This window comes from Ochotona princeps, chromosome 6, assembly GCF_030435755.1.
Source record: "Ochotona princeps isolate mOchPri1 chromosome 6, mOchPri1.hap1, whole genome shotgun sequence".
In the NCBI taxonomy this organism is placed as follows: Eukaryota; Metazoa; Chordata; class Mammalia; order Lagomorpha; family Ochotonidae; genus Ochotona; species Ochotona princeps.
Window position 1 is genome coordinate 37,271,566 of NC_080837.1, and position 15,610 is coordinate 37,287,175.

At 61.7% G+C, this 15,610-nt stretch overlaps 1 protein-coding gene across 1 annotated transcript; it reads right to left on the reverse strand.

Annotated features, from left to right (window-relative positions):
* Positions 1-496: 496 nt before the first annotated feature.
* DLL4 (delta like canonical Notch ligand 4) lies at positions 497-9,180 on the reverse strand. The gene is made up of 11 exons (XM_004578166.2): positions 8,680-9,180; positions 8,286-8,555; positions 7,759-7,816; positions 6,667-6,930; positions 6,250-6,310; positions 6,023-6,153; positions 4,406-4,575; positions 4,080-4,299; positions 2,395-3,100; positions 1,935-2,043; positions 497-1,537 (listed from the first exon to the last, which is right to left on the reverse strand). Exons 1-11 carry the CDS (start codon positions 8,746-8,748, stop codon positions 1,532-1,534), a joined length of 2,064 nt encoding a protein of 687 aa, XP_004578223.2. The 5' UTR covers positions 8,749-9,180; the 3' UTR covers positions 497-1,531.
* Positions 9,181-15,610: the final 6,430 nt, after the last annotated feature.

A 15,610-nucleotide genomic window follows, 5' to 3' on the forward strand; every position in this document is an offset into this window, starting at 1 on the left:
GCTGCTGCCACCAGCAAGGACAAATCCAAGGCCACCCCACCTCCTGCCTCAGCCTCCTGGGACCCATATCCTGTTGAGCCCATCCATCTCCACCCCTAGCTAGGCAGGAGGAGGAGCAGAGTTGGCTGGGCAGAGCTCTGGGCATCTGACAGGAGACTCCTTTTTATGAAGCAATAATGGGCAGGACTAAGGATACCTATTGGCAAGGGAAGGGGGATGCAGGTCCAGGGAAGACGATGAGAGCCAAAGGACCAGGCCCAAAGCCAGAAGGCAAGGAAGGCTGGCCGAGGCCGGCCACTAGCGAGGTGAGCCAGGGAACCAGGAGGAAACAGGGACCCTGGATGGGACCAGCCAGGCCCACCTGCCAGGGCCTCAGCTGGGTCTAGGCCAGCAGCACGATCAGGGGCCTGCCTTGGCATTCCCTGGGCTCAGAAGGCGAGCACAGGGTCCCGTCCCACTCTGCCATCCAAAAGACAGAACCCAAGCAGGCATAAGCTCCTGTACACATCTCTTCCATGTTATAAATACACATGATATACAAAATAACGTTATAAAATGTAGAAAGGTCAGTGCTTCTGATTCTTAAATTACCGAAATACTAGACTCCAAAATAAACTACAAAAAAAATAATAAAATAAAAACTCATATTATTGATTTCTGAAGATCGGCTTCTAGGGTGGGGGTGGGGCAGGGCAGTAGTGGGCACCGTCAGAGCCCGGGCTCCAGGTTGCAGGCAAGGATCTCAGCACCCAATCTCTTCCCCCAGTGAAATTCCAACCACCAGTTCCTGGAGCATCTCTGGTAGGCCTGGTGGCCAAACTGAGCCCAAGGACCAGGTCCTCTGCCCAGGGGCAGCCAGGGCCAGCAGGCAGTGGGAGCCAGGTAAGACTTACCCACGTTTTTGCCCAGGGGAGGCGTGCCAGGGAGAGGGATGAGAAAGGCCCACACACAGTGGTCTAGGGCAGGGGCCATGGAAAGTGCACCTTTTGCCTCATCTGCAGGGCCACTACCCAACTCCTGCCAAAAGCCATCCCCAGTGGCCTGTTGTCGGTCTGCCAGCAGGCCCTGCCCTGCCTGCCTAGTCCCATCTCCCTTCAGATTCTGGCCCGGCCATCTCCACAGAGCCTGGGCCGAAGGCACTTTTGGAAACACCGATGTCAGTGGAGGCCCACAGAACCACTGCCACTCTGGAAAAACAGGCTGGAGTGCCCCCCTGCCTGAGGATCCCTGAGGGTCCCAAAGAGCCACATGTGGCTCCATTGCTGGCAGGGCAGGTTCGAAGGGCGTCTCTCCTCTCCTCTGTTGCCTTGGCTGGCGCAGCTGCCCATCTGATGCCAGGCGGATGCCCCAAGGTGTGCAGGGGAGTTGCATCGCTTGGCCAGTTCACAGTCTGTCCAGTTCCCGCCGTCCTCCCTCCTCTGAGAGCAGCACGTTGCATATGGAAGACGCCCCATTCAGGATGCAATGTAAACAATGCAGCAGGAAGGTCCAGCTGCTGGGCGATGCCAGGCTGACCTGGGGAGGCCCCATCTTATACCTGTGGAACACATGGGAAGCGGGCCTGATCCAGGGCTGCTGGGGGTGGAGCCCACTCTCCCATCCCGACACACCTCCCACATGCTGGGGAAGAGCTGGGAGGGCTCAAGGCAATCACCATGGCTCCCAGCACTTGGGAAGCAGCTTCTGGGAACTGGTCCCTCAGTGCCACAGCTGCCCAGCTCTCCGCCAACACGGTGGGAGAGACCAGGCCAACCGTGGTAGCATCTGTCTCCTGTTTCAACCCCTCCCTTGGTGGTAGCCAGGCCAGCAGGGACCCAAAAGCTTGCCCTGGGAGGGGTCGTGCCCCAGCCTGCAGTAGCAGCCCACAAGGTCCAGAGGGACTGAGCCGTACCCCCACCCAAAAGGCAGGAGGGCACAGCGGGGCCAGCACTCACCTCTGTGGCAATGACACACTCGTTCCTCTCTTCTGATATCAAACACACAGACTGGTACATGGACTCCCTGGGGGAGCATATCGCAGATATCCGACACTCGGGCTTTTCACTGAGGGAATACAAGACAGGCGCTGAGCCCGAGCAGGCTGGGGAGCGGCTTGGGGAGGGGGCCAGCCTGGACCCTGCACAGCAGCAGGGCAGGGCTCTTACTGGAAGAGAAGGTGCTGGGGAAGGTGGCGGGGGCTGGGAGGGACTGGGAGTGGGGGAGTCCTAGGTCTCTGCAGCCTTAAGTCTCAGGCCTGGGGAAGTCCACTGCTGCAACATTTGTGACTACACAAGCGAATGGGAAGCGAGGACAGAGGCGCCCCAGCAGAACTCCTGTGTTGGCAGTCACAAGGGCCTTGGAGTAGAAGCTCCCAAATGACTGAGTCAGGGCCCTGAGCCCTCAGGTGCAGCTCACCTGTGTAACCGCAGCGGCACCTTCTCTCCTAAGCTCTTGTCACTGTGGAGGTACTTTCCCGGCAGGGTCCCCCGGCCCAGGGGCCCAGGGGCCAGATTATAGTCCAATGTGTGGTTCTGCTGTTTGCCACAGTTGGACTTGTCCAGGCCACAGTCCACTTCCAGCTCCTTCTTCTGGTTTGTGTTCTTGAGCTGGGTGGCAGGGATCAGGTTGTCCTTCTGGAAGTCTGACAGGTTGTTCATGGCCTCCCTGCCACCATCCTCTGGCTGCCGGAGCCGCAACTGCCGCACAGCCACCGCCACCATGGCCAGCAGCACCAGAACCACAACCAGCCCCACGCCCAGGGAGACGGCCACCCAGGGGAAGCTGGGCGGCAGGCCCACAGGGAACTCGCAGCGGCCACCCACGAAGCCATAGGGGCAGTTGCAGACGAAGCTGTCCGGGGAGAGGCCAGCATAGCAGGTGGCCCCGTTGAAGCAAGGCCCAGAGGCGCAGGCATCACCGGGCATTGGTGCCACCTCGCAGCGCCGCCCAGAGAAGCCAGCAGGGCAGGTACACACAAATCCATTCTCCAGGTCATGGCAAGTTCCGCCATGGGCGCAAGGGCTGCGGGCACAGTCACGGATGTGGAGCTCACAGCGGGGGCCTGTGAATCCAGGACGGCAGCGGCACGTGTGGCTCAGGCCTCGGTTCAGGCACTGGCCCCCTGTGGGGACACACAGGACGTAGGTCAACAAAACTGTCTGAAGGTCCCCGGTGCAGAGGGTCCTCCTGCCTCCGTGAACACAGCCAGCACAGATGGAGCCCATTATACCCACAACTGCACAGACATGCAGGATGGCCATAGTTCAGGTGACTGGGATGCTTTCCACCTCCACGGGCTCACACACAGAAAGTGCTAGTATTTCACAGAACTTTCGGCTCAGCCAAGCTCAGCTGTCTCTGGCTGGGGGACCCAGCCTAGCTACACCTGTCACTCTGCCTTATCTCTAAGCTTCAGTTTCCTTGTTTTTCTGTTGGAGCAGAAGGCTGTGCCCTTCACAGGCTACTTCTGAGAGGGGCAGGTAGTAAGGTGCCCTGTGACTATTGCTCAAGTTTGGCAGACAGCAAATGCTCAAATTCATGGGACACCCACTGCTTCATTCTGCCTTCACAGCTACTCCAAGGACTGCAGACAGTGGGCCAGTGAAGGGACAGTGACCCCAGGGAGTAGACTGACACTTCAGCCTTCATCTCAGCCCTCCCAAACCTCTGTTTCTCGAGCTCCCCTGTGCCCTCACTGCTGTCAAGCTGCCTTACAGATAGTCATTGTGGGCCAGGTGCACAGGATTACCAACAAGCTTTGTTGTATCCCAAAGGCAGCCTAACATTCTAGAAGCCTTGTCATGCTGTGCTGCACATGCGGCAAGATGCAGCCTGCAGGAGTATGGCTCTGACTACATCCCCTGCCCCAGGACTGCCTGGCTCAGGTCCAAGGTCACCCCAGCAGGCCTAGAGTTCTGACACTGGGTTGGGAGGAGTGTGCGCCACTGCTCTCAGCTGGTTTCTCTACCCAAAACACCCCTCTTCACCCTCCAGAGCAGACAGGTGTCCCTCTCAGACTGCCTGGTGTATTGGCCGGGCCCCTCCAGCCTGCTCTCAGCCCCAAGACTAGGTTCCAGGGCTGGCAAAGCAACAGGACGCACCATTGGTACACGGGTTGCTGGTGCACCTGTCCATTTTCTTCTCGCAGTTGGAGCCTGTGAAGTTGGGGGGGCATTCGCAGATGTAGCTGGTCCCCTGGCTGCGCTCATGGCAGGAGCCCCCATTGAAGCAGGGGGAGTCGGCACAGCTCAGGGTGCTGTGCTCACAGTGCGTGCCATAGTAGCCTGGGGGGCACGCACAGTGGTAACCATCCTCCTGGTCCTGAAGAAACCACAAAGGGGCCAGAGTCAGACCCGACAGGGCCAGGGATGCATGGCAGGGATTTGCCTGTCCACGGCTGCACATCCACATCTCTCCCAGTCCTCACCTTACAGCTGGCCCCATTGCGACAGGGGTTGCTGTCACACTCGCTCAGCTTCAGCTCACAGTCCACACCAGTGTAGCCAGGGCGACAGGTGCAAGTGTAGCTCCGCTGCCCGCTGTTGGAGCAGGTGGCCCCATTCTTGCATGGGGAGTGGTGGGTGCAGTAGTTGAGATCTGCAGAAACAGGAACCAAGCTGCTGAGCAGGGCCAGGGAGCGCTGCCTCCTCCAGGCTCCTTGCCAGGCCGGTTCACCCCCAGCGCTGGCTCACTCAGAGGAGCTTCAACTCAGTCTTCCAGGCCCACACAGCCTTCCTTCTCTGGCAACAAGATTCTGAGTGTCGAAGCACCTTTAACTTAATGTGGCCAGGGCAGTCCATCAAGATGGGAAATGCACAACCGGACAGCATCCTGCCAGGTGGCTTCCAGACGCTGGGGGCCCGAGGAGATCAAAGGTACAAAAGAGCAGGGGTGGGCAAGGCCATGGCCACTGCCAGGGAGGAAGTGAGACAGGGCTTGGTTGGGGAGCGGCAGCTGAGAGAAGGAAGGTGGAAAGAGGGGTGAATGCTCCACTCAGGCAAAAGGTGGCATGGAGAGGCAGCTGCCCTGGGCAGTGAGCAGGCCTTTGTTCAGGATAGAGGGGTGACAAGTGCATTCTGAAATATGAGTATTTGTTTTCTTATTTGGAGAGAACAGGAAAGGGGGAACCAGACAGAGCAAACACAGGGACTGTAAGGGCTGTGTTTGCATATCATGAATACATGACCATGTCACCTGGGAATGACTGGAGAGAGGAAAATGAATGAGCAGGAACCAGGTGCACGTATGTACATGTTTGTGTGTTGGGGGAGGGGTGAAGGACAAGGTCTCTGTCTCACACAAACACACACACACAGAGGAACAGAGGGACCACATTCCAAACCCCTGGCTGACAGCAAAGGAAGACCCAGGTGAGCTCTTCCCAGCCTGACAACCCTGCTGCACACCCTACCTAGGTCTCAGGCATCTCTCCTTGTGGTGGCCACACCACATGACCCCAATGGTGGGAGGCCCCTGCAGCTGCTGCTGACTCTCCTCCACAACCCCACCAAGGGTTGGGACTCAGAGAGTCCTGTGCAACTGGCCTGTGTCCAGGAAGCAGGCAGAATCAGTGTGGGCTTAGCCACTGTGTGGCAGGAACGGCTAGCAAGGAGCAAGGCAGGCTGCTAGTGCCCCCAGTGCCCGTTGGTTAGCCAGCACTCCGCCCAGAGGCCCGGCTCCCTGAAGGCTCCAGGGCAGCCGGTGGGCACACCCCAGCAGACAGCTGTTTAGGGGAGAGCTGCTCAAATAGCCTTGGGAGGTGAGCAAACACTTAGGGGGTTAATAGGTAACCACAAGGTAGAAAGAGGAACTCAACCTGACCTCCTTCTCTCTTTGGCCAGGATTTATGAGCGCAACCTCCAGGCTGCCGGCCTATCACAGCCTGGCTTCTCCCGCCATCCCAGCTTCCCAGCACCCAAGGACTGTGGCTTGCTTGATACTGAGGCCCATTTGAGAAAGCTGGGTTCAGGCAACAGCCCTGGCTTTCACCCTCCTCACCCCACTCTGTCTGCTCTCTCCTCTGTACCTCTCAGTCCAAGCTCACCTTGGTCACAGAACAGGCCACCCCAGCCCTCGTCGCAGGTGCACTGCCAGGGGATGCTGCAGGTGCCATGGCGACAGCCGTTGTGCGGGATGCACTCATTACACAGGCGGCCCTGCCAGCCTGGGCGGCAGCTGTGGAACACAAGAAGGGGTGGGCTGAGAGTGAGGTGAGAGGCCCGGCTGACTGCTGAAGGTGCCCTGGAACCCGCTCCCTGAGCCCCTACTCACAGGCACTCCGCTGGCTTGGTGCAGTAGCCGTTCTGTTCATGGCAGCCAGAAAGGCAGATAGCTAAGGGAGGAAGGCAGGTCTGCGTAAGTTTGGGGTGCTAAGGAATTTCCCAGGCTGGTGGGGGGAACAGCCCTCCTGGCCTCCCAGAAAAGCTCTGAATAGCTCAAAGGGAAATCCTAGCACCGTGCAGCTGACACCACACAGGATGCGCGGCAACACCAGGGCCCTGTGCACTTGACGGCAACGGGCAGGGGCCCTGGGAGGGGGAGGGGCCTGCATCCAATCCCACTGTTTGGCTTTCCCTGGTGTCCTAAGACTCTGCTGGCATGCAGACCAGCCCTGTGACAGAGGCATGGCCATAGCGTGCTGGGGGGCACCCTCCCTGTCCCAGCAGGAGGGGCACTTGGCTTGCTTACGTAGTTCGCAATACTCCCCAGTCCATCCAGGTAGGCAAGACAGGCTGCCGTCCGGCTGGCACACGTAGTGGCCAAAGTGATCATTGCGCTTCTTGCACAAGCGAGAGCAGTTGTCCCCGTAGTAATGGTCACTGCAGATGACCCGGTAGGAGTAGCGCAGCCTGGTGAGGGTGCTCGTCTGCTCATCCAGTAACCAATTCTGGCCCACGGTCAGGGAGCCCTGGATGATGATCTTGCTGATGAGGGCATCTGGGGGCAGAGCCTCTGGGAGGGCAGAGGGGCAGGTTAGGGGAGCCAGGCCCTGGGGCTGCCAGCAGCTGCTCCCCAAGGACGCTCTCCACTGAAGTGATGGGGCCCAGGTGAATCCACCTGCCAGACAGCAAGCACAATCTAAGAGGGACCGCAATGGCCCATTGCATAGTTGCTCTGTGTGTGTGTGTGTGTACACGCACATGTGGACGGGGGGCCCGATGTCATTCAAAAAGGGGACAATAGAAGGATATGAAGAGATCCTTGGATTCTGGAAGCAGACAGGGAGGGGAAAGAGGAAAAGAGATCAAAATGAGTGGGAAAGCCAAAAAAAATAAAAAGTATAAAAGTTAAAAAAAAGGGGGGAGGAGACAAAGTTCTGCGGGCTGGGGGCTCCCCAGAAGGGGATCCTTTGGTGCCCCCACGGGGGGTTTGCCCCCAGAGGTGGGTGCTGGTCTTCTTTTTCCTTTTCAAAGTGAGAATTGTTGTGCTGCTGAAATATCCTCTTCCTCTGTGTCAGAACAACATCCCAAAGCCATTATTCCCTTTCCAAAGGAGCGGAATTCGCAAAAGGTGTAAAATACAGGAAGGGGCCCGTCAGCGGCGCTGGCAGCTTTGGCCTTTCTCACCGCCGTGCTCCCCGCGTTCCCACGCCAAAAATAACCCGCAGGAAACGCAATTGTGCTCCGAGTCCAGGCAGCGGGCGGAATCGGAGCGTCCAGCGCGGGGCGCAGTCCCGGGCCGCGTCCTGCCCCCCGCCCCCCCCCCCGCCCCCGGCCGCAGCTTTAACTCTTTCGGCGCTGCGCGTGTCGCCCCCCTGTGGCGGCCGGGCGAGCCTCTCACCTGGCCGCAGGTCGTCTCCAGGCGCGTGCCAAGCCTCAATGATGAGCGAGAAGGTTCCCTGGGAAGAGGAAGGGGGGTTGGGGGGAGAGAGAAAGCGAGATGAGCCGGGACGGGAGAGAGGTGGGGGTGCCTTGTGGCAGCCGGTTTAATTAATCTAATTGGAGGATACAGTTACTGCTCCCGGTCAACATAACGGGTCTGTGCGCAGGGAAGGCGAAAGAACCCCGAGTGGAGGGGGGGCAGGTGTAAGTGAGAGCCGTAGGCAGGGTGGAAGGGGGGCGTCAGGGTGACAGGAAATGAAAACCATGTCCCAGGAGCCGGAGTGGGGTGGGGTGGAAGACTGGGGCGAGCCTTTTGAGGGATGAAGTCCCAGAAGAGAGTGGGAAAGGGACAGGGGAGGGTGCGCCTCTGAGGACCTTTAGGGGGTGGGAGTGATGGAGTGGGAGGGGGCTTCAGTGGCAGGGTGCTCCCTCCTGGGGGTGGGGGTTGGGGTTCGTGGTCACCCCCGGGACCCACGCGGTGCTCACCGGCCAGGTGAAATTGAAGGGCAGTTGGAGAGGGTTGCGCCCCCCGCCGCTACTGTCGTCCTGGACCGCGAAGGAGTTGGTGCCCAAGACCGGCGTGGACACGCTGCCGAAGGTGCAGGGTCCCGGCGAGAAGACCGCCTGGAAGTGCTTCAGGCAGACGCGGAAGAACGTCCGGCAGCCAGGCTCGCACGGCCGCCCGCTGGCCAGCATGCCGTGCTCGTTGGCGAACTCCCGCAGCTGCAGCTGGAAGACGCCGGAGCCGGCTGCGCGCTGTGGCACAGGGGACGGATGGCAGGAGAGAAGAGAGAGACAGGGGGCGGTCAGCGCGGCGGGCTCCGGGGACCTCCGGGCCGGGAGCGCGGCGGGCAGGAGCGGAGCGGGCGCGGGGCGTTACCTGCTGCCTGAGAGCCAACAGCAGCAGCAGCAGCGCCCACCCCGAGGCGCTCCGGGACGCGGCTGCCATCCCCTGCGCTGTCCTTCTCTCCACCCCGCGGACCGGCCCCGAATCTGGCTCTATTCGGGACGCCTCTTTCCTGTGCGTTCGCCGGCCTGCACGGTCCCCGAAAAGCCGGACTCCTGTCGGGGCGCTGCTCCCCGCTGCTCGTCTTCGGGTCAGCTCCTCTTGCAGCTGCTGCGGTAGGTAATCCAGGTGAAGGTGGCTGGGTGGCGGCGCTAAGGATGTGTCCTCGGGGCTAATCCTGCGCCTGCGAGCGGGCTGCTGCCCGGGGTACGCTGCTCCACCGCGGCGTGGGCTGCGGCTCGCGGCTCTATGTTTGTGGCCTGCGCGCAGCGCCGCTACTGAAACCTGCGCGCTCTGGAGCCAGCTTTATATATTGGCGTCCCTTCTCATCGCCTGTCACTCAGACTCGTGGTCACTCTCCCCTCCCCGCCCCTCCCCTCCCGGCCCCGAGCTGCTACAGTCCCAGCGCCGCCCGGAGGGGGCCTCCGCCCCCACCGCCCCCTCCGCCCCCTCCCTGCAAGTCAGGCTCAGGTCCCCGCCCCTCGGTGTCGCTCCTAACCCTTGGGCCGCCCAGCTGGAAGCTTTGCCGGGGGGAACCCGTCCTCCGCGACCACCGTTTTACCGGTAGAGACCCTGCCCGGGGGTGGGGGCAAAATCGGGAGGGTGGAGGGGAGGGGAAATGGGGACGGAAACGTGTTGTTCCCGGCGTTTGGCCCTGGAGGCGGAGACACTAGGGAGTCCCCGAGGGCGGTGCGTCCGCAGCCGGAGGCAGTTACCTGCGGTCCTTGCACAGGTGATAAGAACTGAAGTCCAGCCAGCGAAAGCCAGGGACCAGGTGGGGGCAGGGAGGGTGGGAAGACTCCCGATCTCCTTTGCTTGCGACAGCCCTCGCCTCGCCTGCCTCCAACACACGAGCGCCTACCCGCCCACCACCCGCAGAACAGGCGGACGTGTCGGCCTCCCCGCAGCCGCTCTGCACCAGCCCAGGGGCCCGAGTCGGAGGCGCTGCCGCCTGCCCAGCACCTGGTGGGCGTCTCCCTCGCTGGCTGCGGGGCGTGCCCAGCGCGTGCCTGCTCCCCTCCGCCTCCCGCCCGCGCTTGGCGCGTGCCAGCGCCCGGACGCGTGGTCCCCGAGGTGGGGGCGGGGGAGGCGGGGCGAGGCCCCCCGAGGTAAGGAGGGGGCGCGTCCTCAGCTGTATGGTAATAAGCCCTGGCCCCGCCTCCAGTGCCTCCCTTCACCTGGGTCCCGCTTCGGCTCCCAGCGCCCACCGTGTCCCTCCCCTCCTCCACTCCCCGGCGACACCAAGCCCCCTGCCCGCGTCCTGCCGCTCCGCTGGGGCAGGAAGGGGACGCTCCCGGTTCCAGGGTTGGCTCGGGCGCCTGGGAGTCCAGGTGAGGGGCTGAGACCAGGCAGGTCCCCTCCCCATAACGCGGCCGTGGACTGGAACTGGAAGCGCGCAGGAGTGGTGGCTATAGTTTAGGTCGACTTCTTCGCTCTTCTCGCTCGCGCGTATCCCCCGGGTGACCCCACTCCTCCGAGCGGCGGCTGCGGCGGCGCAGCTGCTTCCCGGAACCGGGCGTGATCCCCAGAGCGCCGGCTTCTCCCAGTCTCGGGAGTGCCGGGGAGCGCTTGCTCGCAGGGACGCTGAGGGCAGCGGGGCCCTGCGGCTTCAGCTGTCATCCCGCCCGCGCGGTGCTGGCTGTCGTCGGGCGATAAGATCAGCGCAGCAGGGGAGGGGGACGCGGCACGGGCCCTGGGGAGGTCGTTGTGTGTGTTTGGTGGGGGGGGGGTGAGGAGCCTGACAGCTGCCGATGCTGATCATAGTATGATTTTTTTTTTTTTTTTTTGGCTTGGGTGACGGTGGTAAAGGACTGGGAGGAGAAAGGATGGGAAACAAGAGGTTGGAGCGTGGGCCGGGGGAGGGGCGAGGTGAGGCGACGGGCTCCGGGGTCCCCCACGCACGGCCACCCCTCCCAGCCACCATCTGGTGTGAGCGGGTTGGCGTGGGGAACCGAGGTAGGGCGGGGGCCGGCAGATGGGCCCAGGCTGCGCTGAGAGTTAATGTAGGTTATGGGAAGGCCCGAGGGAGGGGGAGCTGGGGCGTGCCTTTGGCCAGCCTGCCAAGTGGACGCCCTCTGGATCCCTAGACCCGCAGGGATGCCCGGAGTACCCCCCTCCGAGATGGAACCAGCCTCTGCCGACCCCAGCCTAAGGATTCTTGGAAACACGCTAGCCGGCCCACTCCCCACCTCGCGTCCTACATGAGGCGTTTCTCACACTCACCAGGAATAACTACCCCAAAGCACTTTACAAATTGGCGCCCTTCGAACAGAAATTGGGATGGAGGAATGGGCGACGCCCAGAGGTAGAGACTTGCTAAGTCCCTCGCGGAGCCAAGAAAGAGTTGATTTCTCACCAGAAGACTTAAGTTTAGGAAGCTTCGTTAGTGACCCGGCCCGGAGGGCACCCCGGTACTGGACAGAGACTACTAGCCCCAGATGGGGGGTGCAGCGCAGGAGAGGGTCACTGCCTGCGGGGGACTCGAGCCCGCAGGCCGCGGTTCTTTCCTTCGCTCGCGGCAGGCAGGCAGGCAGGCAGCCGGGCTCCTCCCTTCCCGCACCTATGGGCGCGCCCGGAGCGGGAGCCTGGGAGGTAACCCAAGGCCGCTGGAGTCGGTGGGATTGGTCTTGCACCTGGGACAGACGCTCGGCAGCACTGGGGAAGGCGGGTGAGTGGGAGGGAGCGGGCTCCCTCACACCTGTAGACCTTCCGCGCGCGGTCCCACCGCACTGCCCAGAGTGGCCCGTGGGACCCGAGTCAGGCCTGGCTTTTCCCACAAGGCCCTTGACTAGTTCCTCCTGGTAGCCGCTGTGTACCATACTCCCCTACCCCCAGTCACCTCGCAGGGAGAGGAACACCAGGGCAGGGAACCGCTAAGGTTGCCTTCCAGGCATGCCCTTAGGCTGACCCCGGGTTATCGGGGTGTAGCGGGAGCGGGCGCTGAGGCCGGGGACTCCTGCGCGGCTGCAGCAGCTCGGGAGGCTTGCCGGGGCCTTCCGGAGGACTCCTCTGCCCACTGGGCACGCTGCGCCCCGGGAGCAGCGGTGCGGGTGGGTGCGGGGCGGCCAGCGCGGCCGCTGCCCAGGCCTGGTGAGACGGGGCGCTTAAGCCTAGAGGGGCGCCGCTGCTGTCGCTCCGGAGAAGGGGCCACGTGAGGGGGAGCGGGCTGCCCCGGAGCTGCACAGAAGGCGGGGGAGATTTGCAAACTGTTGCTAACACATGGCTGCTCCATTCGCTCCATTCACATTGAAATGAGGCCGGCGCGTGCCTCATCTGCCGCCGGGTGCTGCCACGCGTCAGCCCGGCCCCGCCGAGTGCCAACTGGGGCAGTGGGGCTGGCGGAGCCTGCCAGCCGCGGGGGCACGGCCGGGCCCTGCGGCGTGCCGCGGCTAGGGATAGCCAGGGGAGCTGCCCCAGCCACTCAGGCGCCGCGCCTTCTCGGACCTTGGCCCTGCCCTTGGGAGCGAGAGGGGCAGAGAGGACCCGGACGCACGGGTTTCCGAGGGGGACCGGGATCGATGCCGCCGCTCCCCGCAGATGCGCCCCGGCAGCGCTACTCTCCATCTGCCGCCGCTCGCACCTGCCGGTCAATAAATCGATTTTACAATTTAATGCAGCAGCTTCCCGCCTGCCCGCCCTCCCGCCCGCCAGCCTGGGACAGATGCCGCCGCAGAACCACCTCGCCCCTCCCCTCCCCAGCGGTTAGGGACGGGATTCCCGCTCCGCAAGAGGCGCCCCCCGCGGGGCCCTGTGCACCTTGCACTGCAGCCCCGCCCGGGAACGGCCTGCTCCTCCGGGTTTCCCCCCCCACCCCCATCCAGCCGCGGGACAGAGCGGGTTCCCCCATAGCATAGGCCTGACTCTAGCTGGCGCGAGAGGAAGATGAAGGCTCCTTGGGGGGTGGGAGGTGTATGAGGGTCCCCTGTATTGTGAGGGACCCTGAGCCGCGAGCAGTCTCCATCAGGGAGGGCGGAGCCTGGTGGACCCGTTCTGGCCACAGGGCTTAGGACTTGGTCCTCGGCACTAGCTCTGATGAAAGAAGAGTAAGGTTTGGAAGGAGTCAGAGCCGCCTTCCTGCCGGGGCCGTGAGTGGGTCTCACACCAGCACTCGCTTCTCCTTCAGCCACACTCACGGAGGTGCTTGGAATCGCAGGGCGACTCCACCGTCCTCCCTCAGTGTCATGCAGAAGGGGCATGGATTCGCAGGGCTGTCCGCTGAGTGACAGCTTATGACCCCTGGAGAAGATGTCCACGTGTACCCTGTCTCCTGTGCCTTCCCCTAAAGGCCCCGGAACAGTTAGTGCAACTGGTGTGAACTGGGCCTGCAGAGGCGGTGGGCCCAAAGGGGAGAATGGCCATGGGTTCTCAGCCACATCAGAAGATGCTCCTCCCACCCCTGCCTGGGGCCCAGGAGGACAGAAGAGAAGGGAGGCCTGCCCTGGCTACCAACGCGGTTTCCTTTGCCTGGAAGGCAAGAGCCAGGAGCCCAGCAGCGGGTATTTCCAGGCCCAGAGGGGGCTGGGGCGGAGGGCAGCCTCCCCAGCAACTTTCCCAGAGCTCCCTTCCCCTTCCCCAGCTTCCTGCCCCACCCGAGTCCCGGAGCCCAGAGGCTGGGGAGGACCAACCACAGCCCCTGTCCAGAGACCCTGCCCTCCTCCCCACCCCGCCCGCCCTAAGGCCTTGCCCCAGCCTGCGGCTGCCTCCTGACCTAGATCCCTAAGGCCCTGACGTCTCGGACAGCAACCCTGTAGGGTGGCAGGACATGGGGCAGAGGGCACGGAGTCCACCGATGGGAGAGAAGTTGTGGGGCAGGACACTGTGCAGGATAGCAGCAGAGGAGTGCCTGCCAGCCAGCCTCTTCCTCACCTGCTCAGTCCCTGCCTGGAGCCCTGCTAACCTTGGCCATGCTGGAGTCCCCTCCCCAGCCAAGTCTGAAAGCCCCTGCTCTGTACACTGTGCCAGGTAGGAAGCCTTGCCCCTCAGCCTCCAATCCCCTCTGTAGGTGCCGCCTTCCAGCAGCATCCCAGCCTCTGCAGGGCCCTGAGCCCTGGTGTCCTGAGTCCTTGCAACTCAGCTTCTGGAAGAAACTCTGACCTCTCCTCATTGCCCCACACAGCCTCTGATCTCTGATCTCAGCTGCTGCCACCCTGGACGCAAGGGATGGGGGTTGGGCCCAAACCCCTCCTCTCAGCAGCAGGAGCCTGAGACTGGGGTACACACAGACCAGCAGCTGTGGTCCCCTGCGGTCCCCCTGGGACTGCAAGGTCAGGCCTGAACCAGGAAGTGCTGCTTCAAATACACACACACACACACAGACTGGGAACAGGTGCCAACTCTGCAAACAGCTGCCTGAGCAGGCTGGCCACCATTCCCTGAAGAAGTCCAAGGAGGACTCTGATGGGCAAGGACCAGTAGGTGATGGGTCTCCAGCAGAGGATGGAAACTGGCTGTGTCCTTTTCTCACCGTGGTCAGAATGAGAGGAAACAGGCTTCGTTGTAGGAGGAAGGATTTCAGTGAGACATATGGGAGCACTTCCTGTGACAGCGCCTACACTGTGTATATCCCAGCTGCTAATCCAGGTTGAACTCTCCCCTGGAGTTGATGAGAATTGCATGCTGATGCTTGCTAATGAGTAACTTGCTTTGCCTGTGATTAGCAAAGAACTTCAGCCCAGGATTCTCCTTGTGTCTAGACTGTCCCCAGGGAAGAAGTCCAGTGAGTCCCAGAAGGCACCAAGTACCTCCTTTAGCCTCAGGGAGTACGGGGTACAGTATTTAGAACACCCTATCTCAATGCCACTAGGTGTCTCCTGCCTGAGACCTGGAGGGTTGGTCTCCAAAAACCAAGTCTTGGGAAACTTTCCAGCCACACCCTATGCTGCCTACATTTACGGTCTGCGTGCCTTCTGAGAATTTGTGGAGTCTGCAGTGCCAGCTCAGTTAGCCATCCACTCAGAGACAGATGGTGGTCTCGCTGGGCTCATGCATCCTACACATCCTTCGTGGGCAGCATGAGCCCTTCTATAGCTGGAGCAGTTCTGGCTTGGGGATTCCCAAGCTGCCCCTGGCAAACTCGCCCTTCCCTCAATCCCTCCTCTCCCAGGTGGCTTGTTCTCTTCTCCCATTACCAAGTCCCTCTCCAAGTAGGTGGAGGAATCTGGGGAGACTTGAGACAGTCCCGTCAAAAGTGCCATCAGGCCCAACATGGTGGCCTGGCGGCAGAAGTCCTTGCCTTGAATGTGCCGGGATCCCATGTGGGAGCCAATTCTAGTCCCGGCAGCCCTGCTTCCCATCCAGCAGTCAGGGATGGCCCAAGGCTTTGGGACCCTGCACCCATGTGGGAGGCCTGGAGGAAGTTCCAGGCTCCTGGCTTCGGGTCGGCGCAGTACCAGCCGTTGTGGTCACTTGGGGAGTGGATCATCGGAAAGAGGATCTTCCTGTCTCTCCTCCTCTCTGTATATCTGACTTTGCAATAAAAATAAGTAAATCTTTTTTTTTTTAAAGTGCCACCAAGGGACAGGCCTTAAGAGGCTGCAGGAGATGTTCACAGCCCATTCCAGAGTGCCTGGCTTCCTAATGCCCAGTCCTGTCTCTGAGTTGGCAGCTCCCATGCCTAAGTGGCTGGACACTGGAGACTACCAGGGCTTGCTGACCTACTGAGGCAGCCCCACACTTGCCTAGCTGCCAGCTGCCCCCTCTTCTCACTCCCTGCTTCCCAGATAGACCCCCCCCCCTGCAAATCTGAGGCCTCCTCAGGACCTCCCCAACCGCTCCCCATTTCCCTTGGAGGACTGAATCTCCACCT